At 41.7% G+C, this 26848-nt stretch overlaps 2 protein-coding genes across 3 annotated transcripts; both read left to right on the top strand.

Moving 5' to 3' along the window:
- Positions 1-931: 931 nt before the first annotated feature.
- Positions 932-17148, top strand: ncaph (non-SMC condensin I complex, subunit H). 2 transcript variants are annotated; one of them, XM_088909348.1, is made up of 18 exons: positions 932-1065; positions 2435-2690; positions 3629-3719; positions 4091-4183; positions 4322-4439; positions 5113-5255; positions 6394-6583; positions 6831-6922; positions 9018-9220; positions 9566-9711; positions 10009-10115; positions 10425-10544; positions 11647-11754; positions 12058-12216; positions 12349-12459; positions 12644-12720; positions 13941-14016; positions 14640-17148. In XM_088909348.1, exons 2-18 carry the CDS (start codon positions 2446-2448, stop codon positions 14697-14699), a joined length of 2139 nt encoding a protein of 712 aa, XP_088765474.1. In that variant the 5' UTR covers positions 932-1065; positions 2435-2445; the 3' UTR covers positions 14700-17148. The 2 variants fall into 2 exon arrangements, with proteins under 2 accessions (XP_088765474.1, XP_088765480.1); XM_088909354.1 differs by having other exon boundaries at positions 2431-2690.
- A 6169-nt stretch (positions 17149-23317) lies between these two features.
- LOC148839199 (vesicle-associated membrane protein 8-like) lies at positions 23318-26398 on the top strand. The gene is made up of 3 exons (XM_088909344.1): positions 23318-23438; positions 25409-25582; positions 26087-26398. Exons 1-3 carry the CDS (start codon positions 23436-23438, stop codon positions 26252-26254), a joined length of 345 nt encoding a protein of 114 aa, XP_088765470.1. The 5' UTR covers positions 23318-23435; the 3' UTR covers positions 26255-26398.
- The last annotated feature ends 450 nt before the right edge of the window (positions 26399-26848 follow it).

Raw genomic sequence — 26848 nt, 5'->3', positions numbered from 1 at the left:
GTAGGGGTGTAACCCCGGCGTCCTGGCCAAATTTCCCTGGCCCTTACCAATCATGGCCCCCTAAATAATCCTCAGCTATGAATTTGCTTCATTACTCTCTATTCTCCTCCCCACTGAGAGCTGGTGTGTGGTGAGCGCTCTGGCGCACTATGGCTGCCGTCGCATCATCCAGGTGGGACTGCACATTGGTGGTGGTGGAGGGGAGTCCCCATTACCTGTAAAGCGCTTTGAGTGGACTGTCCAGAAAAGCACTATATAAGTGTAAGCAATTATTATTAATAATGATTAGATTCCCAAAGGACCGCTATTTACACGCTGCCTCTTCTGTCAGACTCGAGCACGCCTGTCTCATGCTGCTTACACAATTCAGTAATGAAAACTTATCACATATAATCATCTCAACCGATAGCTGGGATGTCAGGTTATGCAAATCTGTCATGTTAACGGGACCTAACACCTAGTGTGGTCTAAAATCTAATTAGGTTCTCTAAGACGAAAACAAGCTAACTGGTGTCGTTACTAATACATCTAGAACTATTATACCATATAATAGTTAATATTATACCTGTATAATATTATACAGATATAGATAATATTACACCGGTGTTCCCATCCAGGTCGTAAGCGATTTATCTGGTTAAATAAAGGATTAGGTAAACATCCGCACACCATTTTATCGCGTTATTTCTCATAAAATATCTAGGGAAGGGAAAATGTGCACTATAAATAGCGCCAGGACCTCCTTTGTACAATATTTCCTGCATATACCAATAACACAAAACCTACAGCCCACCCACTTGCCTACAGAGCAGGAAACTCAAATGAGAACCGTGTTTTGGACTATACGTGATGACGTTTTACGATCGCGCCGGTGTGCGTGCGCATGCGTAATTGTGTCGGCGCAAATTTTCAAAAAGTGAGGACTGAGCAACCTTAAGTAACATCGTATAACATATTATCCATCATATTCACAAACAGTTTATTGGTGGTGTTTTTTGGTTTTGAAATCTTGTTATTTTTAGTGTTAGCTTATATAACCTTCGGTTAAACAGGATCTAGATCACGGTAAGGCTTTTTAAAGTTTTTTTTCTGATCCCAGTGCGTGATCTGAATTGTGTTAATAATAAGCAGTAATTGGAATTTAAAATCAGAGCTATATAATTTAAATATAGCTCCAATAAATATGTATCTGGGATAACAATATTTTTTGTCAACAATTTGGAAGTTATGTGCTCGTAAAAGTTGGTTTCAGAGGAGAAATTTCGGTGATGTTTCGAGTTATTTACATCTCGGCAAAACCAGTAAATATGACGCGATCGCTTATAAAACTGCAAGTAATGTACGCACGGTTATGTGCGCTCGTTACGTTAAAATTATATTTATAATGTATCTCGATTATTCAGTAGAATTGTTAATACAGCAGTAGCAACCACCACAGACCAAAACAAACATCACACCCCGGATGTTTCGCCTCCTCTGTCCCTGGGCGACTCTCTAATGTAACAGTCAGGCCGGTGTGTCCTAACCTCAGTTGTATTTTAACTGTCCATAACAGTGTTCTTACTGGTGTTGAATAATTGTGTAATTCTTTATTAGGTTGACTTTTATAGAAAATGACTCACAGAAGTTACAATTACCTGTTTTTAAAGCTGGACTTGCTGAAATAATCTGGTTAAAGTACTTTATACAGTACTTAATCACTACTCCACTCTTAATCGTACAATGCTACCTATGATTTCAACAGGAAGTCGGTCGAAAATTAAAGCTTGTGCTTCATAATGCATTCTGAGTATTTGTACTGTCCTAGCTGTTTGTGTAACAGAGCTTGACTAATTGTAATTATTGCTCAGTTGAGCAGACAGACAAGGACATGTTGTCGTAAAAGTATAAAAGTGCTAACTGTACTGTGGCGAAGAGCCAACCATAAAATGGAGGAAACACTGACTTTGTAGCTAGACCTTGTATATCATGCAAAAAGCACATAGATTTTCCAAGGATGAGGAAATATTCTAGTAGAGTTCTACTTATGCTAGATTGGTTCATTGTAATATGGGCTGTATCTGTATGTTAAGCGCTGTCTGAGGGATGGTCTGTACTACTACTACTACTACTACTACTACTACTACTTATTATTATTATTATTATTATTATTATTATTATTATTATTATTACTCTACTCAAAGCTCTTTACGGGTAATGGGTACTCCCCTCCATTACCACCAATGTGCAGCCCCACCTGGATGATGCGACGGCAGCCATAGTGCGCCAGAACGATCCCCTCACATCAGCTATGAGTGGGGAGGAGAACAGAGTGATGAAGCCAATTCAGAGATGGGGATTGTTAAATATGAAGTTGCATGCGTACCTCATTCTTATTGCCAGCTTTGGGGTTGTCTAAGAGTGCTGTTCTGTGCCATCTCTCTCTCCGAGGCAGCGTGTGCCGCGATGAGTGCCTCCTCCACCCCCCGCCTGGGCATGCGCTCCCACGTCCTCACAGAGATGCTGCCCGGGAAGCAGTTCGTCTCGCCCTCCACCCGTGCCAAGGTGGTGCAGGTCGCCCACCAGCCGCTGCTCAACAGCTGCCCCAGCAACGATGACGACCTGGAGAAGAGGCAGAGGCGGCGCTCCAGGGTCATCGACCTGCACATGAGCGGCCTGGACGGCTCGCTGCTGGATTCCCCTGCGCGCAGGTCAGCCGGGGGCTTACAGCCAGACCACAGAGTTTCATGAGCATGTGTTTCCCTGTGTGACTGTGGGTGGCAATGTGACACATTACAGTAGATTTCCTGTAGGGCTCTCCTGCTTAAATACCTCCAAGATCCTTTTTTATTTATTTAAGCGAGTGGCACGGTGGCGCAGTGGTTAACATTTCTGCCTCACAGTTCCCAGGAAGCTATCTGTGTGAAGTGTGTATGTTCTCTCCATGTTTGCCTGAATGTCCTCCTGGTGCTCCACTTTCCTCACACAGCCCAAAGACGTGTTGGTAGGTTAATTGGCTTCTGGGAAAACTGGCCCTGGTGCGTGTGTTTGTGTCTGTGTGTGCCCTGTGATGGATTGGCATCCTGTCCAGGGTGTTTTCTGTCTTGTGCCCCTTGCTTGCTGGGATAGGCTCCAGCTTCGGCACCCCCATGACTCTGTTTTGCATGAAGTGGTTAGAAAAGGGATGGAACGCCTGAGCTTCTTGAAGCAGTGGTATCGCACGTCAGTTATACTGTCCATCATTGTAGGATTAGCAGTTAGAATTGTTCTCAGTGTGGAGTTCTGGGGGATTCCCAGAAAAACAAAGGGAAAGTTCTCTCTTACATCAGTGAACCTTCACATACAGATGGTCTTTCAGAAAAGCAGAAAAAGGTGTAGCGCTGCTCTTTGAACATTGCATGCAGGGATCCAGTGTATATAGCCTCACTCAGCAGCCTAATCAAAAGATCAAAGAGATCTCCTGGAGAGACAGATTGGTGTCCAGACCCTTTGTCTTTCTGATATGTTTCTGAGCCTTTCAGATGTGTACAAGGTTTTTAAAGAATAATGAATTTGCAACAGAGATTTTCTTCTTTGGTTTCTCCAGCATGTCCATGTTAGGGGCTTATGTTGTGGTAAAATTCTGTTCTGTTTCTCGGAATGTGTTCAGTGGTACAGGTACTCCAGCTGCAGTGCCCAAGCTGTCCAATTCCGAGATCTCTGAGCACTATTCCACCTGCATCAAGCTTTCTACAGAGAATGTGAGTAGAGAGTCACTGATGATGTGCTTGTTTTCACAGGTTCTTATGGCAGTGAGGGCCACTATGTTCACTTAAAGGAAATCTCCCTAAATATATTTTTTGTTCTACCCAAAACAGTACTGTCTATGGATAGTGTGACAATAACTGCACCTAAATTTGACAGAATAACCCCAGAGTATCTGATTAATCATTACTGAACTAATTCAGCACTATCATGATTATTGAACTCTGATTCAGTACTCCTTGTTGGAAGTTTGAAAATGTTTTTTTTAGGAATGTAGGTGCCCTTAAGTCAGCTCATTTGGACCTATAATTCTATAGTTCTATAGATGCATGGATTCAACACCTCAGCGTGTGTTCTCTGTTCATAGAAAATCACCACAAAGAATGCCTTCGGCCTTCACCTGATCGACTACATGTCAGAAATTCTCAGGCAGAAGGAGACTGAGCTCACAAACTTTAAGGTGAGTGCGGTACTTTTCCTTTAAAATCCCATGAATTTTTTTCCTTTCTCATAAGATGTCCCTTCCATCAAAGAGGAGACCATGAATGAACAGCTGCCTGATTTTTCATGATTGACCTGTGTTTTCCTTTTTGCCCAGGTGGCAGCGGGCACCCTGGATGCCAGCACAAAGATCTACTCAGTGAGGGTGGATGCTGTCCACGCCGACACTTACAGAGTCCTGGGAGGACTGGGCTCCGACATGAAGCAGGCAGATGGTGAGGACACAAGTGAAACTAATTGGAAGTGCATTTAAAACTGAGAGGGGGAGGGGGTATGACTTTACCCAAAGGGTTGTGGGAGTGTGGAGCAAGATAAACAGCCATGTTGTTGAAGCCGATATCCTGGATTCTTTCAAGAAATGGCTGGATGAGATCCATGGATCAATGAACTGCTTATTACAAAACAGATGGGTTGAATGGCCTCTAGGTTGTAACCTTGCTTATATTTCTACAAGAGCTGAGCCAAGGGAGAGTGAAGATTTCTCTGTTCACGCCACAGGCACCACTTGTACGTTACCAAACACACATCATAGCAGTACACGTGGCACAGTGTGGTCCCTTGTAAACAGAAGTTTTGTGAAAAAAATTACCTAAATTCTTTAAATCTGTAAAGTGCATCAATCTGTTTCAAGCATTTAACAGTATTTTAATTTTCTAGGTAAATTAATGGCATGTTTGTGTAATTTCAAGCATCACGAATGTGTGGAAAAGTACAAATACATTTCTACCTACTTAGGTGCAAGGTATTGAGAAGTCAAGCTTCCAGTCGGTGAACCAGCAGAGTGAGCTGTTCCAGAACAGCCTGGATTAAGCAGACACTGGTGCGCGAGATTGTTCAAACCACGCTGGTTTTATCCCAGAAAAATGTGTGCTTTTTCAATCTGTTCAGAAAAAGAGCCAGAGGACGGGGAGGAGAACAGCACAGACCCAGAAGTACCCAAAAAGGTGGTGAAGAAGAAGAATCCCAACAAGAAGACTGTGGAGCAGAATCTCAACAACATCAACAGCGCCGAGTCCGAGAGGAAGTGTGAGGTAGGGACAATGCAAAATGAGGGTTTTTTTTAAAGAAAATGTGGAAAGAAGTCATCCTGAAGAACTGTTTTTTTTTCCTTCCCCACTTGGCTTTTTTTCAAGTACGTTTCACGAGGTACTGGCGTGTGCAGGGCGATTGAAATTTGGTAGTTTTTTCCGATTGGAGCACAGGGAACATAAGCACACATACTGGAGGCCTCTGCATGGGCACAAAGGCCTCTTGAGACTGTTGTGGCTCCAGCATATAGGGGCAGGAAGCTGCTGGGTTGCACTGTCATCATCGATGAGGACATTCACCTCACACCAGGTCACTGCACAGGTTTCATGAGTTTGTTTTTCTTCATGTGCCTTTTAACATTCTATTCTATCAGAATAAAGTTGTGGTCAATACTTTCTGCTAGGAACCCCACAGAAAGAAGCAGATTGCAATGGGTAACAAAGATGAGGTGCAGCATTACAAAACAGATGTGAGGAAGTCTTATCCAGAGATTCAGCTTGCTGCTGCCTGAGTATTTGCTATGCCGGAGCAGATTTCTGCTCTGCTGTTTAGTTCTTGGTATCTGGCTTGGTAAAGGAATCTGTGCAGTATTGCAGGCTGGTATCTTCTCCAGTTTTGCTTGCCTTCAGTTGCCATGCATTCGTAATAGGCTGCACTTACTCATTAAAGCGCAGCTGTCTGAGGCTGAAGGGTAGATCTAAGTGCAGGTAAGTACGAATATGCTTAGGCGACTGAACAAGCAGTATAAACAGAGAAGAGTCAAAGCCAAGGAGACTTGAAATAAAGTACCAAAGGGAATCTGTAAATGTAGTTGTAGAGAGAGCAGTGCGGTCCAAAACCAGATTAAACAATCCAGAGGGAAACCCAAAAGGTGAAGTTGAATAAGGCACGGTTGGGAGCAAGGTAAACTTACAGAGGATGCCAAGACTAGGATAAATCACTAAGACTGAGCATCGGAGTATCACATGGGCGGGTCTTATATAGCCAGTGGTTTAAGTGCGCACTGATGGAATCACTTGATCTATTTGTCATAGTAACTGGTAGATTGACAGGTCTGGCGGTTGCTGTTGATTCTATTGTGGTTTGCAATACTTCGGTGAGAGGGGTATGATGGCGTGCTTTTGTTATGTGGGGGCGCAGGTAGATCCCATGTTTCAGAAGATGGCGTCTTCGTTTGATGAGACCAGCACAGCCGGGGTGTTCCTGTCAGTCCTGTTCAGCGAGGACTGCTCCAGCGAGCTGCGCTTTCCCTCTGACGTTGTTGTACTCTCCTCCGGGACCCCCTGCCAGCCACCTCCCCCAGCCCAGGTGCCAGCCTCCCCCTTCACAGGTACTGACCTTCCCATCCCATAAAACCTCTTCCCTGCCTGTCTCCCAGCCCCTTAGCTCTCTGCTAGCTCATAGCAGATGTGCTTAAAGACACCCATGGCTTTCGCTCAGACACGGATTTCCCTGTCTCAGTCCGTCTCTGGAAGAGAGTTGGCGTCTGTTGGCGCTTTAGGTTACATCATCTGCAAGTCGCTGTTCCAGTCTGTTGCTCTTGATTGTCCGATTTATCTCGCTGTCTGGTTTTGCAGCCGCGCTGCAGCAAGCCCAGGAGAAAAGCTCCATCTGCCCGTCTCTGGAGGATTTCTCCTTCACCAATTGGAGCGACAAGGCTCACGACCAGGTACCTTCATTAGAACGTTTTAGATGTTCCTTTCATAGAGAGAGAGAAACGTCTGGATCTGCAGGAGATCGCTGACAAGCTGCACACCAGTTTAGGCATGTGGAGGGTATCCAGTCTATTACTTTCAAGGAACTGCTGTAGTCAAACTTGAACGTAAGTCTCCCAACTGCCCCCACCCACTGACTATAATAATAGACTATAGAGCTAAGGTAGGTCTAATATAATATAATTACTGACTGAGTGTTCCTCCAGTCATGAAGCATCTTCTCTGCTGACTCTGTTGCAGTTTTCAGCTCATTTCACAACCTTGAGTTTGAAGATGGCATAATAGGAGGAACATTTTCTAATCAATCACTGGTGCTGTTATTGTTGAGCTACTACTGGCTGCCTTTATTATTTATGGTGTAAAATTAATGATGCCCTATTAATTCTGTACATAAATTCAGAATACATAAATTAAGGCTTCTTATGGAGCAAGTGCTCTTCTTAACGCCCCACACTCAATTCCAACATTAGTAGTCTCCCTTTCCATGCTTTGGAAAAGGCAGACAGCGAAGTCATTCAATTGAAGAATGAATGTGTACTTTTGCTGCCACCTTCTGGAGCCAATGGATCAGAGCACAGGTTAGTCCTAGTGAAGGGTGTAAGTCAAATTCCTTCACAAACATGTAGAGTACATGTTATTTTATACCTGTCTTTTTAAAGTTTTTTTTCTGTGGGAGGGACATCAGAAGTAATCAGAATAAATTAACCGTAAACAAAACAGTGGCATGAACTGCCTATTCTGGATAGTAAGTGCCCAAATGAATGCATTTTAGATTTGTCCTACTGTATATGATATAAGTTGGTAGGTTTGATCAGAAAATGTTGTGTATTCTGCTAAATATGTCTGACCCTTGTGCACTACGGTCATTTAGACTTTTAGATATCTGTTTAGTCAATACATAAGGTGACCCCCTTCCCCCTTAAACGTATTTTTAATTGTTTTAATTTCCTTACTTATACAGCATGTTACAGACTTGAAATGAATACCTTGTACATTGGGTCATGAGTGGCAGCGTGGCCCTGCTTAAATGTTAATTAAATATACATTGATATATATAGTTACAGGTCACCATGTCCTGTATGTGGCCATATCCATCCCCACCAATAACTGGTCAGACTTTAAGTTTTGGTTTCCAAAAAGATCTGTGTTTTAGTTTATTTTTTTACATGCACTGCTCCTTAGGGCTTATGAAATGGAAGAAAGGCAAAGATTTCAGCTCTGTATGAGCTATTAAATACAAAAACACTTATATGGTTTCTATTTATACTAATCTTCAAAAATATAATGCACAATAAATATACTTTTGTTAGACATGGCATCACGGCTCATCTAATTATTGATTAATGCATAGTTTATTAAAAATGAATGTACACAACATCAAGCTACATTTAGTACATTTTTTTGCCATGTACTTTAAGTAATTTAATGGATTATTTCATAGGCAGGTGCATGTTATTATTTAATAAGGCAGATGAATGTTTCCAGCATACGTCAAAGCACTCAAGCAGGGTTTTTGTATGCATCCACCTGTTGTGCATGCTGGGTTTCTCTTGCCTACAATGCTATAGATGCTCCGTCTATGAAGATATAGCACATAATTTATTTCATTTATATAGCAAAAGTGTTTCAGGGAAAACTAACTGTAGATGGTATTTGCAGGTCCATTTATACTGGGACAAATTCATAACACAACACGGTGGTTGGAAAGTTGGAAAGAGTTACCAAAATAAATTTTAAAATGGTTTTTTTTTTACTTTTATAACGTGGGGAGTATTTACAGTAAAAAAAAAAAGTGTGGCTGAACTCTTTCCATGTAATCTATATACAGTATATAAATCGTCCACAGAACATTGAATATTAAGGTTGAACATTTTGTTTTTTCAGGTTGAAGTTTCCAAACTCTGAAGTTAAAAGCTGAAGCTTAAAAGTTCAAATCTGATTCATTTATTTTTCCACAAGGATCAGCAGTGACCATGTTGCCAGTAATCAAAGCGGTAGCGTCTTGTGCGTGTCGTCCCAGTTAGCTCTACCTTCCCTTTGCCCCTGCAGAACATTACTCAGATGCTGGAGAAGTACAAGAGCAGCAACCACGTGTTCGACATCAACGCGGAGCCCGAGCCCGAGTGTGAGCCGGCAGACGGCGGGGACGATTTTGACGCGGATGCTTACGAGGATGGGCCGGAGGAGTGTGGGGACGGTGACAGGCAGGGGGAGCACCGCAGTGGCTGTATGATGGATAAAGGCCGAGGCCGGTAAGGATAGTTGGCTCGGTCCAGCTTTCTTCCATCACATTGCCCTTTTTGAAAATATGTTCCCTTCCCAGCACTGGGTGTCCTAAGAGAAGTTCCCTGATATCCCCACTGTACATTGTGTGGTGTTACCAAGGATCACTGCTATTACACAAATATAAATTATTGTTCAACAGCAATTGTTTAATTTATGTCTTTCCAGAACTACTGTAATAGTGTCCCATGACATAAGCATTGCATGAAAGTGCTTGAACTCTATGCCAAGCAACAGGACACTTACAAGTACAGTAGCACATTAGTAAACTGTAGAGACCCTTATGCCGATGTTCTGATTTTGGGACTGTGCAGGGACGTCATTCCCATTGGAGAGGGGGATATTGGCACCATGTGCCTGCAGCTGTCCTCCCAGCCTGGCGAATACTCCTACTTCAGCCCCAGGACTATGTCGATGTGGGCAGGCCCAGGCCACTGGCGCTTCAAACCGCGACACAAGCGTGAGGATCTTTGTGTGTCTGTTTCTTAAGGTTTTGCTTAATGTAGATTTGTACATCACTTCATCATTTCTTTGGGATTATGACAGAGCATTGCTTGAGGCTGTGCAGTAATGAAATAAGAAGAGAGTTCATGGTGTCAGGGAATAGTCTGGGTCAGACTAGACTTGGTTCTACCCAGGTATGTGTTAGAAATATTGGATAATTTGCATGCAGCTGTCAGTATCCTAGGTGTCAGTGATGCCATACCAGTAATGCCTGCTGGTTCTAAAGCTAAAACATCTGTCTGTCTGTGCTCAGAGGACCATGAACCTGACAAAGAGAACAAGAAGAGGAAGCCCAAGAAAGCCTTTGAACTGAACTTTAATGAAGACGTCAACTTCGAAATCTACTTCAGAAAAACCAGGGTAACAACTTCCATTGATGATGATATGATTTTATATGATGATAAAATGATATTTTACCTTGCCTGAGGGTCCATGCCAGAATTTATAAAGAAGCATTTCTTTAATTTTGATGGATTCAGCACAGCTAAAAGAAACAACCAAAGTTTATCAAAGAAGATTTATATTCTCTAAAGATGCATATGTCAGCCGATCAAAAATAATTACATTAAGATGTAGTAAATTGAATGAATACCAAGGGCAGGAAGAAAAGATAGATGATCTAAAAATCCAGTGTTGCCGTCTCATGAGATCTGCTTTCTGTGGTTCCAGGCAGCTACAACGAATACAAAGTCTGCCTTGGACACTCTCAATAAGAAGACCACCCTGCCTGCAGACTTCCACTATGAGCCAGATTGCTTGGCTAAACTGAGCTACAAGCCCTCAAACACAGTGAGTGGTGTCTGAGCATCTCGAACCAAATGCCACCTGTTGCTAATCGTGGCACACTCACTGTTCAAACTTAGGAAAATCCACCCTACAGCACGAGGCCTCTGCGAGGAGCAGGATCACTTTGTTTTTTAATGAAGAATCGCCAATTGTTTTTGTTCCACCCCCCCAATAGGGAATAGTTAGTTGTGTTTGTCTTGACTCTCAGCTGATCCCAAACCCCACTGACGAGCTAATCGTCTTTGAACTTTGACACCACCACATATCCGCTGCATCGCTGAGGTCTAAGAGAGAGCTCTGGTAGAAGAAACAAGCCCCACTCCCGCGTCAGCAGCTCAGCCAGTTGTGCAGTGCTCCTGGGGGAGACCCAGTCATAGTCGGCTAGTGACGTGACACCGGCTCAGACCTGAGATCATAGAGCTCAGCCTGCATGTAGGCCAACGCCCTTCTGGTTGAGCCACTCTGGAGGCCCAGCAAGAACAGCTCTCCAAAGGTCATTGTGTGTGTATCACAAAGCTGTGAAACATCTGTAGTCAGGATCACCTCCAGCTGAGGCTGTGACAATAGGTATGGTATGTGAGATCAGAACCCCCTGTGGTTCCACTGTTATTTTCACTGGGATTGAAATCCTAGAATTGTTTTTGCCAGGGATAATGGAAGTTCGTGCCATGCTCCTAGGGCTGACAGTGCCTTTACTGCTACTGAGAAAGTCTGTTCATGTGACCGAGTATCCTAATATTTGGAGCAGTGAGCGTGCCTTGGTGTTCCTGAAATCTGGAATGTAAGAAATATTTGCTGAACTAAAACTGGGTTTGACCTGTTGTTTTTGCAATTGTGTGACTTGGCCTGTTGTAATATTTATTTTACTTTTCTTGGTGATAAAATGCAGGAAGAAAAAGTGATGATTTAATCCAGAGATTTTTGTTCAGAAATGTGCCATTGTACCTGTTTCGAGGCCAGGGCTCTCTGTAAATCAGTAAAAAGATCTATCTGTGAAACAACAAGATTTTGATTTTGCATTATGAGAAGTAAAAGCTTTTTTTTCAAATGTAGATTTATTGCAATTAGTGCTACATTGTCAGATGTCCTGTTTTTTTTTCTTTAGCTTTCTAAACTGACGAAGAAGCGCATTTCTGGTGATAATTTGGAAGAGATTGGGGATTACAACTATGACAACCCCAATGATACTGCCAACTTCTGCCCGGACATTGAGGTCTGTTTACACAGTAAACACAACCCTGCAAGTTAGAACATCATTGTACAGTTTCCGCTGAAGATGACTATGAACAGCTCTGCTTTTCCCATTTTAGATTAGATTTCAAGATTTTTTTGTGAATTAGCAAATTCACAGATGTGTGGAAGTACTGAAGCCAGTTGTCATCTCCTGTTTGTAGATCCCTGCACTGAACTGATCATTCAGTGTGAACTTCAGTTTCCTAAAATCAGTGCTGTCCCAGCCAGGGCGGTGTCTGACTGCATGTTCTCATTAACCTGGAGTATGTGTCTGTCTGTGCAGGTGGAGGACGATGAAGAGCCGGCTGGCTTCGTGGGGCCGGATGGAACATTTGAGATGACCTGTCACCCTGGAGGGGGATCCATTTCCCTCCCGGCCGAGACAAATGGAGCAGACATCACCACCTACGGAGAAGACAACCTGGTGGCTGAGCCGCACAAGGTCAGAGGTCAAAGCTGCTCAGGGTGGCAGAAAGGCATTGAATTAAACGCCGGGGACTGAAATTCACGATTGCGCCACTGCTTGGTTTGTGTGTTTTGACCGCCGGCCTATCTGTCCACCTCTGTCTGTCAGGTGAACAAGATTGAGATCAATTACGCCAAAACAGCCAAGAAGATGGACATGAAGAAACTGAAGCACACCATGTGGAATCTGCTGACTGACCAGTTAAACAAATCAGCAGAGGTTCGATTTTTTTTTTCTCCATTGCTTAAATCATCAGAGGTGTTTGGAGACCTGTGTTTTACACTGCAGCACAAAAATGCAATGCCAAAGAGGAGTACGAGATGGTATTCCCTTGAAGCATTTCAGACGAGGCTGGCTAGGTGAAGGAAACCACTACATTTTTTAATATCTGTCTCTGCTACAGGCAAGAGAGGGCGATGAGTCGGCTGCGGTGAATGGAATGAAAGCCTTCAGTCAGACCACCAAGAGTCTGCTGCAGAGGTAACTCTTGAAGGCCAGATCACATTCCCTTTTCAGAGCAGTGTGAGATACTCAGGTCATGATTGGTTAAGGGCCAGATTAGTAATTATTTGCATTTCAGAGTGGGCCAAGACACTGCAGTTTTCCAAGAACTTGATTAGGGTGCAAACACAGAGTACTTAACCAGACTGGCAGGGTCAGGATGCTGGAATCAGTAACCGTTACTCATTGCTGTAAGGAAAGACACTACCAGACTCCAGTTTCACAGTGTTATTGCCAGTTCTGTGCTACTGTAGCATGAAACAACCCTTGAGTCCTTCACCCCAGGTTTTGTACTAAGCTAGTATTATGCTTCTTTGTCGAGTAAACCAATGTGCGTATGCATGTGTCACAAGCAGTTCATCCCTGTGTGGGATTAGATCTGCTGTCCCTTGGGAATCTTCGAACCCTCTGAAAAGACTCGGCACACAGGTGGGCAAACAATACCAGTCATCCACGTGACCCCATTGGCACCTCCTGTCAGGTTCAGAGGGCAACATCACTGTTAGAGCCTCACATCAGAGGAGCCCTGCTACCAATATAATGCATTCATAGTTTATACTATACTTGCTTTTAATTTTATTTGTCACGTGGATCAAGACATCTGCTGAGGAAGGCAGTTATATTTAGACTCCTTACTTTTCAAAACTTATATTTTTGATGCAGGCAAACTGTAAACAGACTTTTAAATCTGTAGGGGTTTGTGTTATTTTGCTTATTTTAACCTTTTAATCCAATTTTAAAAGACCTTAACCATTTTAAAGGCAATAAGTCACAACCGTGTATGACTTGAAAATTAAATGTTTTTCTGAAAGTGGGAGAATTCAGTTACCTCCAAACAAATACCTTTTATTAACAAAGACTAAAAAGATGCACCTAAATAAGCAGCTATTGACATTTGACAGTTATCACTTTAAATGGAAAAGCTCCCCCACCCTCTGGTGAGACCAAGAAAGCAATTGACAGTTATTTAACAGCAATTAAAGTCAGTTTAAAATTATCTAGCTTTAAAGGGCTGGTGCATTTTGTCATGGTACTTTGTGCACAGAAAAGCTGTAGAAGACGTATAGTACTACCTCCTAATGATGTATATGATACAGTTCCAACATTAAAGGGGAGATGTGATTAGGAAGCAGACTGAATCCAACCTGGAGCACAGCATGGTTCTGTTTTCCTTTGACTCCCTTTCTGTTTCGTCCCAGGCTGCCCTCTAATATGGCCCAGAACCTGTCTGTCCCCTTGGCCTTTGCCGCCCTGCTGCACTTAGCCAATGAGAAGGTGAGTGTGTCTGCACATTGGTAAACCAGCTCTGCTGATAGAAGTCATACACTGTCCACACTGCTGGAGCCATTCACTGTCACTGTCACAGTGGGCTGGACAAAACAGGACTCTTTACTTGTACTTTCTACAAACTGTCCCACAATTGGAGTTTTGTGGAATGAATGCAGATGTATTTGGAAGTTTAAAATGTATTCAGAAATGTTAGGTTCTTCCAGCTAACTCGTTAGTTCAAAGAATGGCTGTATTTTTTAAACTATATCTTTCTACTTCAGGAAGGCCTCAAAGTTTTTCAAGCTTGAACGTGCACATGCTATACTTTAGCCTACCCCTGCTTTACGGATCAGCTTAACTTGTGTCAGCCAGGCCATCTCTTTATTTTATTTTATTTCTTGGGCAACTTGGGCTTTAAGCCTCCAGAGTAATTACCCTCACAGGGGTTGAATATATTCTGTCTGAATAGTCCTTGACGGTCAAGCATTGCAGGTCAATCTCCGCATGGAGGATATGACGATGGCCTTGAGAGGCAGTGGTCAGTGCAACTGTGACTGGAATGTGCATTGACGCTATAGCCCTCCCTGTGGGTCTCTCTGATCGCTCTGCTCCCTGTTATCTCCCTGCAGAACCTGGAACTGCTCAAGGTGGACGACATGTGCGACATTATAATACAGCAAGGCCACTAAGGGAGAAAGACCTGAGGATTTAATGCATTGTACAAACAAAGGTTTCTTTTAGCTCTGTCTTTTATTATATTAAACTGTTTTTCTTATTTTTTAATTTTTTATATAAAAAGTCGGTAATGTGTTCCTTCACCAGAGAAGTGTTGCTACCGTTTTCATTTCCCTACATCCCCTGTTACCACATGTGGCTAGCTAGAGAAGCTTCCATTCACCACGGGGCTTGCCACACGATCTCAAAGTGTGCTTTCTCTGCAGGACGAATGTGGTAATACATGATATTCATACACTTGGTGACTACTAGCATCAGTTCAACCTGTGCAGCCTATTAAATGAGTCTGGCCTGTAGACTCTTCTTGTTGGCAAAATACCGAATAGTGAAACAGTACTCTGTTTGGAGACCATGGCTGTGTCCACATGTGCAAATAAGTACTTTTCTTTAACCTGTGTCAACAGGAACCTTCCAGTTAAAAATGATGGACATGTGGTGTATATGATATCTTTTTTTTATCAAAGAAATAAATCTGGCGCATAACAAAAAAAAAAAACAACATGTCAAGTTATGAAGGCCATTTTTGTTTTCGATTACATACCTTTTTAAAAAACTGTCAGAAAGTTATGTCTTGATCATGTAATCCGGCCACACCAGATTGTCTTGGCATCATGCATCCTCCTAGCCAGGACAGACATCCCAATTGCTGTTTTTTCATTTGAGCTTGTTTTTCACTTTATCCGTTTGGACTGTTGTTTCTGACTCAGTGGGGTTTGTGCATTGTCTGGTTTTTTTGTTGTTGTTCCGAATTCTAAAGACATCCCAGTTTGTCTGATCCTCAGAGTGAAGTGGTCTGCTTTCCTACCATGCTTCGCTATGTGCCCCTTTCCACGCGGGTGAGAGGGCGGAAGGAAACAGCTCTGGGAAGCAGAGTAGATCTGTAACAGGCCTAATGAGGAGAAGAGTGGAATAACCACAGCAGCTGGTGGGGCACGGAGCTGCCTTGGTGTTTCTGTATTCTGCCCCAGCTGGCTCCCCGGTCAATGGAGGCTTTTGTTTTAGTTTTTGGCTTGTCCGTGTAACTAAGCACTGGTAGACCGGTATATATTAAACTTCCTGGGGAATGTATTGGAACAGCCCTGTTCTCCACATGAAAGGGCTGCAAAATGTGAAAATGCTTTTTTTTCCCCTTTCCTGGAGGAAGGCTGTATCTATTAAGATAATTCTTTCAAAGAGTTATGCTTATTTGTCACTCTTCTGATCAAATACATCTAAGTGAAAAGCTTTTTATATTAAAGTGGGAGCTCAGGGAATTTGGCACTGCGGTAGGGGACAGCAGTGTGTTTCAATAAATTAAATGTATTCAAAAACATAGCCTGGACACACCCGCCATTCTTACTTAATATAGATGAATTAAAATGAAACACAAAGGCCAGGCCATATTATAGAGAATAATATCCTGCTTCAGGGGTAGGAAATAAAGCTGTTTCATTCCTGGAGTTCATTGAAAAGGGATTTTCAAAATGATTTTTTTCCAGCATATGTTATTTCTTTAAACAAAAAACAGGCATAAAGGCAGCTGAACTAGGGAACTTGACAAAATGACAACGGGTCATGTTCTTATGGGCACAATATAGAAGCAGTAGTGTTGCTTAAAAATAATCTTGGTTATTTAAAGCTAAATGCTATTACATTTACTGTGTTAACATCGTTTGCTTAAGATGATTGGACGTTTATTTTATTCTATTTTAATTAGTTTTCCTCAGAGGAGTCATAAACCCCAGGGTATATAATATCTGCCTGTGAGAAACTGTATGCATTTTTTCATATTGTATGTTTTAGAAAGAAAAATGTACTCACTTGTGTTAAATCTTGTCCCGTGCAGCTCCAAATCATCTTGAATCATTACATGATATGATCTAAAGGGCTGGATTTTAATGGGATACCCTTTCAAAAGTACTTGGAATTCTGTGTCTTGTGAAGGTTTGTTTCAAAAACTCTGCTAACTCTGTTTTTATATTTTTGTCGTTGCCGTCTGTCTATGATTGACCTTTCTTATTCATGTCCGCCTATATTTTTAAACCATATGATGACCTGTCTGGTGGGTCAGAAGCTCTGAGAGTGGACGGCCTAGATACATTAGGTATCACATGGGTGGGACACTCTGACAAGCTCTATTTCCCAATGCATTATTTTACCTCAGGGGCCTTGTGAGAGCCTAGCCCTGCTATTTTGCATTCATTTGCAGACAACCTGTCACAGTGCTCCATCTACTCTGAGTAAGGACTTGAAAAGTCTTCAGCTTTGAGCTTCTTGTTTTTAAAAGGCAGGATTTTTGTACAGTTTGTGGTCTTTTTTTAAAAAATGTTTATGATTTTTAACTTTTTTCTTTTACTGTATGTGTTTCTTGTGTAAATATCAATAAATTTTAAAAACATCTTGAGCATTTTAATGACTTTATCAAATAAATTGCTCCGTCTTATTTTATCAGATGCTTCGAAAAAGATAACAAAACTAATTATACACGGGCTTTCTATGATTGTTGTTGCGATGATAGTTGTAGTTTTTAGTGTAGCTAAATTGTAATAAAAGGTTTCCCTGTTTGATGACTCACAAATCATTTGGCAAACTGTGAAGTGAAACTGGGTGTAAAGTGCGATTCTTCTCTCAATTTTCTGGATCATATAAAGAACATTTGTAGGTTCTCATATTTCCATTTGAAAAAGATCCCCTGGCTAAGGTCTTCTCTCAATTTTGCAGACACTGAAAAGTTAATTTATGCCTTCATTTAATCTCTCCGGGACTATTGTAACAATCTCCTTTGTGGTTGTGCCCTTGAGCTTGTTAATCAAATTAACAGCTTCTCCAGAACGGCGCTACCAGGGCTCAGAGCATATCACTCCTGTTCTAGCACAGCTCCACTGGCTCCCTGTCCAGCCCCACCCCAGTCATTAAGATCAGGTCAATTTAAAAGGGAACTGCAATCCTAAATTCTCAGACCAGTTTTTAAATCTCAATGACAAACTAAATTCATCAACAATATAGAAAAAATGTACACATTTTGAATCGAGCACGAAATCGTGAACTTTGTGAAAGTGCCATAAGTCGCCATGTTGTTGCAAACTCCTGGTCCCACCATGGGCGAGAGCGAGAGATTCCACAAATTGCGAGGTGATATGGCCCTTTCTGTTCCTAGTCATTGTAATGACTAATGTGACGTTCGAGCGAATAAGTACAGGTTGTGCAGCAGATATTTCACTGCAGAAATGCAGTAGTATCTGTTGGCAAAACTATCTGGAAGTCAGGACCAATATTTCTATTGGATTAAAAGAGATATATTCATATGTCTGCTTGTTTACTATGTAATATGGCTGCTTCACGTCACCAGAAGTTTTGCTTCGTTACGAATGATAGAACATGGCTCTGCACATACAAGGGGCATTTTGTCTATTTTGTGATGTACTTACATGTTACAGTTTACATTTTACTTTTGTGGTTTGAAATCATTGCTGATTGTTTCTAACTCCGAATTTAAAAATTGCATTGCAGTTTCCTTTTAATCTTGCTGCAGGTCCCCAGAACCCAACTATGTACTATGAGTGACCGTTCCTTCTCTGTCTTTGCTCTTCACTGGTGGAATAGCCTCCTGATCATCTCAGGCAAGCAGTTTCAACTAAGACCTTAAAGCCCTTCTCTACCCACAAACCTTCCAGTACTCTAAACTAAAGTCCCCTTTCCTTCTTGGTTATTAAATCCATTGACTTCTCTTTTTAGCTTTTTCTTTGATGTGAAGCACATTGAGATTCATTGTAATCAAATATGCTATATAAATTAAACATTATTAGTAGTAGTATGAGCTGCTCTCTCATTTCACTCCCATTTGAGCAGCTGAGTGAAGTGTTTGCTTCAAACATTGGGTTCATTCTATCAGAACAACTGAGACTGCTGAGGTTTCCTAAGTCAACTGTCAAAAAGGAATACGTTCCACTTGTGAAACAGGCAGAATATTCGCTTGTACAATAAATGTAAAATTAAATGCATTCCTGGCAACGTAGACGACATCCTACAATAAACGTTTTTTTCAGGAAATGCATAACAAGGCTCATTATGATACAGTTCCATGGTGATGTATGACCCTACAAACCTGGACGTTTAATTCTGCTCTGACAGGAGGCTGGCCTTTTTGGCATAGAGGACTGTACCTCTGTTTGAACAGGGTGCTGTGTGACGTGACACAAGAATCCTAGCAGGAGGCAGGCTGCACACAAAACAGCTCCTGGAAAAACTGGATGTGCCTGGCTTTGAAGAACTCTGTGTTATTTTAATGTCATTCACACTACTTCCAAATTTAACCAACCAGGCTGGTTAGTAATGCATTCAATTCTTTGATGGAGTGATTGATACTCATAGGTATACAGAGAAAAAAAATCAGAATCAGAATCACTTTTATTCCCCAAAACGCGTTAGGAATTTGTCTTGGCACACTTGGAACCTGCTCAACACAAAAATCACACAGGTGCAAAAGAAGCATTAACATTACTGACATAATTACATAGGACAATATACAAAAGATGGGGAGACACAAAAGCACAGTCACAATATGTGCTCACAGTACAGTACAGATGTACGGAACATGTAGACATTACAGTATATATAAGACATAAGTGCATTCCCATTTTACAGTTCATTACAAATGTACAAACAATAGACATTATAGTATATGCAAGACACGTGGCAAGTTCAGACCATGTGCAAAAATACGGTGAGGTAAGGAGTAAGGTGCAACTATGTAAACATGTTGGGAAAACGCACCAGTGCAAAATGTACAAGATGTATGAACCAAGTTAACAATAATACTAATTCAAAGTTTTTCAGCTGAAATGGGGAGTTGTAGGGGGAGGATGCTGGTTAAGCAGAAATGTGGCATTGGGAAAGAAACTGTTCAACTGTCTGTTGGTTTTGGTTGCCTTGAAGCATTTTCCAGAGGGGAGCTTTTGAAATAAATGATGTCCAGGGTGGAAGGGATCTGCAGCAATCATGGTGGCCCAATTCACTGCTCTAGATTTGTAAAGCACGGCGAGGGATGGAAGGTTACAGCCAATCGCTTTCTCAGCACACTTGATAACGCGCTGCAATTGGTTTCTGGAGTGTGGAGCTAAACCAGACAATAATTGAGGGAAAAAAAATAATGTAACAGCCATTAACTTATACCAAATGACTTAATGCTTCCAGTGTTACACAGTCAAACTGGGAACAGCAATATGATTCTAAAGTGACTTTTATATTAGTCACATCGTTATATATTTAACAAACGAAACTGAACTATGAAATGAAACGGATACCTGAATAAGATTAGATAGATTAAAATAAATTTAGAAATTGTCTTCCTTATGCTTTGAGGAATCATATTTGTCTTTGATAAGGTCTAAGCTTTGCTTAGTTTTGAATGGAGGAAGACAAACATTAAACAAAAAGCCATTAGATGTGAATGTCAGCAAGCAACCATCCCTTTAGCAATGTCCAGCAGGCGGCATTCTGTCTGAGAGCAAACCCATTACATTCCAAAGTGCACTGTCACGCCTGGTGCGTCACTGCCAGGTTTCAAGTAACAACCCTTTCAGTTCCCTTGGCAAGCAAGGCTGGTAGGAGTTGAGACTCATTGTTAAAAGCCTGCGCAGAAAGGTGCCGTACAAGGAAAGCTATCACTGTCCTAAATGGGTAACCTGATAATTTGCTGTCCAGTGTTCTGTGCTTGTGTGCAGTAGTGCAGTGCATTATCGAAGCGGGAGTAAGTGGTCTAACCTGTTTCAGTCTATAGAGTGCTGGCTTGCTGAACTGTCAGCAAGCTCAAATATTCTTGTTCTACGTGATCTGGTTTGTTCAGTTGAGTGACTCGAGTGCTGGGCTGCTGTGTGATGAAACAGCAAGTCTTCGTGGCACAGAGCCCTCGTGATACCACAAGCACTGTGAAATACAGATAAGACATTCCCTTCCAAAACCAGGCTCTTTGTGGTTTGTTATAAGTGCCAAGGTTTTATTTTAATCTTAGCTACTAACTTTAAAGAAGCAATAGCAAACTTTTTTATCTTTTCCCGATATCCCCAGATGTTTGCCCTGCGACATTCCTATCAAGTCAGGAATTTGCCAACATCAAATGAAAAAAAAATTATGTTTGAAGGGGGCCTGATTTTGTGAAAGCGGTTCATTGCAGCAAAAACAGAAAAACCAGATTCAACCTTCAAATTAAAGCACATTTCCCAACACAAGCGAAATTGGTCTATTCAAATCCTTGTTGGGTGTTCAGACAAGACACTAGTCAGTTCTAGGATACAGTCTATTAGAGACTAGGTACAATAAATAGGATTAAAAGAAACGTAATCAGCAAAGAGGCCCAGAAAGAGGCTCATCTTTCTACTACTAATGACATAGTGTAGCATAGTGATAATTTGAACTTGTAACTTTTTATGTTATTGTAAGAATGCTAGTTTGACTCCAAGCTTACTGGCTGTTGTATTTAATCACAGTGTAGACAATGTGGCTCAGAGAAATTCACTGACTGAATTCCAGCCACTGCTCCCATCACTGCAAAGCAGGAGAAAACAAGCAGGAGTGAAACTGGTGAAGGACATGTATGTTTCTCAGTCTCTCACACATGTTGAAGGAAAAGCTTCCAACCAGCAGAGCAGACTGCGCAAACAGGTTGCTGAGGAATAGAAATCAACTTACCAGCTTTAAGGCCTAACAAATTGCTTGAGAAATGCTTCTCTGCACAGCTGCAGATGTGTAAATACTGTAATAATTCTTTTTGTTTTTGTGCAGGCCAGGACTGATTCCGATTTTATTAGTGGGGAGGAATTACTTTGACAGTTTTCAGTTGTGAGCAAGAATCACAAAAAGTCAAAGAATATTTGTTTCTTTAGTAAAAGAGTGTACAAAAGTCTATGAGCCCCTGGTGCACATTTTTTAACAACAGACAGTGAGCCATTTGTTCTGGTGTCGAGGACCTTCCCTGTAGACCTCACCAGCAGCGACTACCATGTGAAAAAGTCCATAGTAGCAGGTTCTTCACAATCTCTTCAGCGGACGACATTTTCAGCATTTCGACCTCCTTGAATGTGAAGCAGAAACGTCTGCCACCATGTTGCTTAGCTGAGTAAATGACCTGTTAATTAACTAATAATTCATCATCACTAACTCCACAAAGCAGTTGTCACAGTTTCACAAAAAACAGACACTTTGCACATTCTTTGTAAACAAGGAGAGCTAATATCAACTGATTCCTTGTTCTGGGTGTTTTGTTGTGCTAGTGTGTGTGTGTCTTTGTGTACAGGTTAGGATATTGTTTTTCTGTGTCAACTTGAAAACTTATGTGAGTAACCATGCATGCATGTATCTGCCTGGAGCGGACATATTTTCTATTTAATAATTACCCATGTGATTGAGGTGTCAAAATGCCAAGAGCTGTATAGACTAGAAACAAGAACAGAAAGTTACTGGAAATATTGCTTAAAAAAACTTGCAGCATCTCCATTCAGTACTGCTTTCCAGGGGCATTTTTTTCGTTTCAATTTTTTTTCGGATACCCATAACTCTTTTGGAAACTTTTAGATTTTAACTCCATAACTTTTTATGTATGGATTTTAGAAGGCTGTTCTTTACACAATGTGGCTGGTATCTAGAATCTAGTAATAAGTTAGATGCCCATGTAGGTTATACTTTTTTCAGCTTATCCAGCTGTTTCTTGAAAGACGTCAGGGAACTGTTGTCAGCTACAAGGCTGGGCAGCTTATTGCAGAGCTGCATAATCTTCTGTATAAAGAAATGCCTCCTGTTCTCAGTTTTACATGCACTTCTTTGAGGTTACCACTTATGTCCTCTAGATTGTCTTGGCTTTGATTCTGAAGAAGGTCATTTTGAAGGCTGACTTTTCCATAATAAATGTACTCAAATACCCTGTCATATTTTCTCCTGGTTCTGGAGGGCCACAATCCAATAGGCTTTATAGGAGCCTTCTGATACTCAGTGAGTGAAGACCTGGAAACTGTGCTCATACACAGCAATTAAGTGAACAACTGACTCAGAAAAGCCATTGGGTCCAACGTGGAATGAAAACTAGAAGATATTGTGGCCCTCTGCAGTCTTCTCTGCTCAAGACTAAAGAGATTCAGACCTTTGAGTCAGTCGGTGCACTTGTGCTGATTAAAGACACTCAGAGAATCCAAAGGATCAGGGATAAAACTATTCATCTTAACCTGGGCGGGGCAATTCCAGTTGTGGGCCCAATTCCTGCAGGCTTTACTTTTAGTTTTCAATTCCTAAAGACTAATTTTATTTTTAATTAAATTGACTAACGAAATAAAACAGGTGATTGGATGTATCCAAACGACTGGGGTCAATTAAGTAATCAACATTGTAGGGGGAAACACAACCACTAACTGTTTCAAACAATGATGGCGTTAAGAGACAGGAGGAAAGATCAAGAGTGGCAAGTGGAATTCGCAGAGCAGCACTGCCGAGAAACTCGCCTGTCGCTCAGGTAAAACGAGCCATGACGTCTTCCGTGAAGTCACCTCTCAAGAAGAAGCTGAAAGGCGAGAGTCTGAATTTCCTAAAGAGAAAGAATTTAGTTTGAGCAAAACCAGTTACAGAGAGCCTTTGGTTTTGGTTTTGAAAGAAAAGTGAGGTGTTTAAAGGCAGAAATTGCTCTCGAAGCAGGAGGCTGTCTTTTGTGTTTCAAAAAGGAAAGCACAATGGTAAGTCTAACTAGTTAAAATTCTACATTACTTGTGTTTTCGTGGAGTAGGTTGTCCCCATACTTAGATTAGGGTATTGGGCGATATTGAAATGTTCAGGTTTGCATAGTTTTTCATGAGATGTGAATAAAATTGTTTGTTTCAAAGGACTTTAGGGTTGAACTTGAACATGTTTTAAATTAATTTTAGACTTTCCAGAAACAATCTTGTCTTTTTTTTAAATCTTGAAACCTTAGTATTTTGGAGATGCACATTTTTGAGGTTGTCATTGGAAGTAAGGAGACCCAGTGGAACTGTACTGTTCACGAGCCGTGAGAAAGCAAGGAGAGAAGAAAAGAAAGAGAAAAATAGGCGCTGCTCCTGAAAACAACCCTGGCATGGCTTTCTCTGTTCTTTTATGGGGGGAAGGCAGAAAGGGGGAGCCAGAAGGGAAAGGGCAAATGGCGCAGGAATAGTCCATTCTGAGGGGGATTTAGTAAATCAAATACAACTTGTATTATACAATATCACAGTCTGCTGTGTAGATTTTGCCTCCTTTTAAATTAAGGTAGGAATTCAAAGGAAACAAAGGCCAGTGACATTAATCTATTTTTGGAACAGGGCATTATTATTATTATTAATATTATTAATATCATTATTATTATTATTGTCTCTTAACTAGTTATTCATATAATTCATATAATATTCACCCCTTAACTAGTATGTTCAACAAAATTGATTGATTGTATAAGGGTCTTCCTAAGCTTTATTCAATCTCAGTACAGGAATGTGATTTTGACTGCAAATATCAGAAAATGGTCCTTTTGGGTGGCAGTAAATAGGAGTTAAAATGGTTCACAGAAAAATAACGTTGTAAAGACCAGCAGAAAAATCAATTAAACGACCATTATTTAGTCTCTTTCAACTTTCCATATACTTTGGCATTTGAAAACAAAATCCAAAATTATAAGGTCATGATACAAAATATACTCTAATCCTGCTAATCCTAACGCTTTCTGAAGATCAGAAAAATCTGGGAATTACTTTTCATTTGCTGCAAATTAATAATAATTTCAGGATGTTGCTTAACCCACTGAAGGTCAGCAGGTGTGAGCCTGGCCAGTACCTGGATGGGAGACCTCCTGGGAAAAACTAAGGTTGCTGCTGGAAGAGGTGTTAGTGGAGCCAGCAGGGGGCGCTCACCCTGCGGTCTGTGTGGGTCCTAATTCCCCAGTATAGTGACGGGGACACCATACTGTAAAAAGGCCACTTAGAGGCATGTTTGAGCCAGTAGTTCACTTCTAGGGTCTGACAGCATGTGCTACATTAGAACAGACCAAATACGATATCAAGGGGTCGTCCTGCAGTGCAATAAGAACCACAGATTCCCCACAGTTTCACTCCTAATAAAAACTGTTTTTCCCCTTAGTCTTCTACAGACTGTCTGGAATATTACAGGCAATTACATTAGTGGATTAAGGTATATTTAACATTGGTTTTCAAGGGCCTTGGATTAAATTAAACTTCCGACCTAAGATGTGACGTGTTTCCTTTAACATCTACACATGAAGAAGGCTCTTCTATCTTTTCTTTATATTTCAGCATGGAATGAATCTATATATGTTTCCATTATATATAGATAAAAGAAGCTTCTGTCACATATAAAGTTGCTGTCCACTGGAATTTGCTGTCGGCAGTGTTGAAGGTGTGATGTAGTTCGTGTGTAACATGTGTCCCTGTCTGGGGAGTGGCACTGTGTGACTCTGAAGTCAGAGGTGCTTGAAGCCAGTACCACACTAAACACTGTGATATGAATAGTAGGTTTCAAACTGTTGATTTGCTTCATTTTCTTTTAAAAGCACCTTAAGGATCAAAATGATTTGAGGCCAGAGCTTGGGTGGGTCAAACAAGGACTCTGGAAGATCGCACGTTTCTGCTGGTTTTTGGGCTTGACAGTCCTGCTCTCCTGTCTCTACTGTATGTTCTTGTAGCAGGAGAAGGAAGCCATAAAGGCCAGTGAAACCCGGGTCACGGCCCTGCAGAGAGAAGTGGGTGGTGTCGAGGATATCATGACCAAAAATATGGAGCGCATCGTGGAGCGCATCCGGGACCGCGGAGAGAGGCTGGACCATCTGATGAGCAAGTCCGAGGACTTGCAGGCTGACGTGAGTCTCCCCTCCTCTTCTGTCACTCTGTCTTCCTCACTCGATTTTGTTTAATGTGCTCTCTCAGTCTCGCTCTGGACTTCGTCTCTTTGAGCCATGTGCTTTGTTTTCATCCTCCGTAGGATCTGAGGTCTGGACAGAGAACTGTCTTTTCCCAGTGGTCGTTTCTGGGGCCTTGTAACACCATTCTCACCTTCTGCAGTCTTACCGCCTCCATCCTTCATTCCATTATTCTGCATTTATTCCTTTTGCTACTTTCTCTCCTCACTCTCTGGTAGTCCCACATGATGGAAGGAGAGTGGGTGCTCAATCATTCTGTATTTTCTTCCATTCTCTTCCTTCCTGTGTCCCCCTCCCTTCTTATCTCTCATACTCCCCTCTCCTCTTTCATTCTTTCTCTTCCTCCCTCTCCCATCTCGTTTGCCCCTCACTCTTCAGCTCTGCTTCTCTCTTTCAGCGATTCCTAGCCTCCCTCGTTGTTGATCCCCCTCCCTGTCCCCGCAGGTCCAGTACTTCAAGCACACCCCTAGGAATGTAACTGGGTCGCACTTGTGCCGGTGGATGAACGTCAACCTGATCGCATGCATCATCATCACCATCATCATCATCCTCATCATCATCCTGTTGGCCACGGGGGTCATCCCCACCTCGAGCTCCAAACCTTCTCCCTGAGTCCTCACTGCCCGTGCGTCCTGAAGGTTTTTCTCACTCCACACACACACACCACGTCCCCCTGAGCTCCCCACCAACCTCTGGCCGCTTGTCTGTGGTTTTTAGTTAGTTTGTTTGTTTGTTTCTATTTTTAATTATTGGTGGAGCTGAGCTGAAGTATTTGAAATTATGATAAATTAAAAATAAAAAAGGAAGTGAGCCATCATCTCTGTACTCCTACTCAACCTGTGTGTGCCCCTTGATTTACACAATCTAACACATCCCTGCCCCCCCTTGCATCTCAGACAGGTCCGATGATGACTGCTCAGTCTGGAGCTGACCTGCCTGCTGTATGCCACCTGTACTAACACATCAGTTCACTAGAGGGCATTATATCCTCCAATTCGGAACTCACCCATTTTGATGTAGGAGTTTTGCTGCCATTATGTTTCCTCCCTTATTTATTTAACCACATTTATATATACAGGTAGGATTATTTAAGTACTGTGTGTACATCACAAACCATTACAAATACTCACAACTTGGTTATATCAATATTTTTCATCCACCTATGTTATATAGACAGTTACATAGACAGAGGGTCTTTAATAACAA

Source organism: Atractosteus spatula, chromosome 2, assembly GCF_055471065.1.
Source record: "Atractosteus spatula isolate fAtrSpa1 chromosome 2, fAtrSpa1.hap1, whole genome shotgun sequence".
In the NCBI taxonomy this organism is placed as follows: Eukaryota; Metazoa; Chordata; class Actinopteri; order Semionotiformes; family Lepisosteidae; genus Atractosteus; species Atractosteus spatula.
This window is presented reverse-complemented; position numbering and strand designations above follow the sequence as displayed.

What these genes read in the sequence shown, in the direction of transcription:
- ncaph (XM_088909348.1), top strand. Translation starts at nt 2,446, where the DNA reads ATGAGTGCCTCCTCCACCCCCCGCCTGGGCATGCGCTCCCACGTCCTC. An exon ending in CTGAGCTCACAAACTTTAAG is followed by an intron (nt 4,184 to 4,321) that starts GTGAGTGCGGTA and finishes CTTTTTGCCCAG; the next exon opens with GTGGCAGCGGGCACCCTGGA. An exon ending in TCTACTTCAGAAAAACCAGG is followed by an intron (nt 10,116 to 10,424) that starts GTAACAACTTCC and finishes CTGTGGTTCCAG; the next exon opens with GCAGCTACAACGAATACAAA.
- LOC148839199 (XM_088909344.1), top strand. An exon ending in CCGAGGACTTGCAGGCTGAC is followed by an intron (nt 25,583 to 26,086) that starts GTGAGTCTCCCC and finishes CTGTCCCCGCAG; the next exon opens with GTCCAGTACTTCAAGCACAC.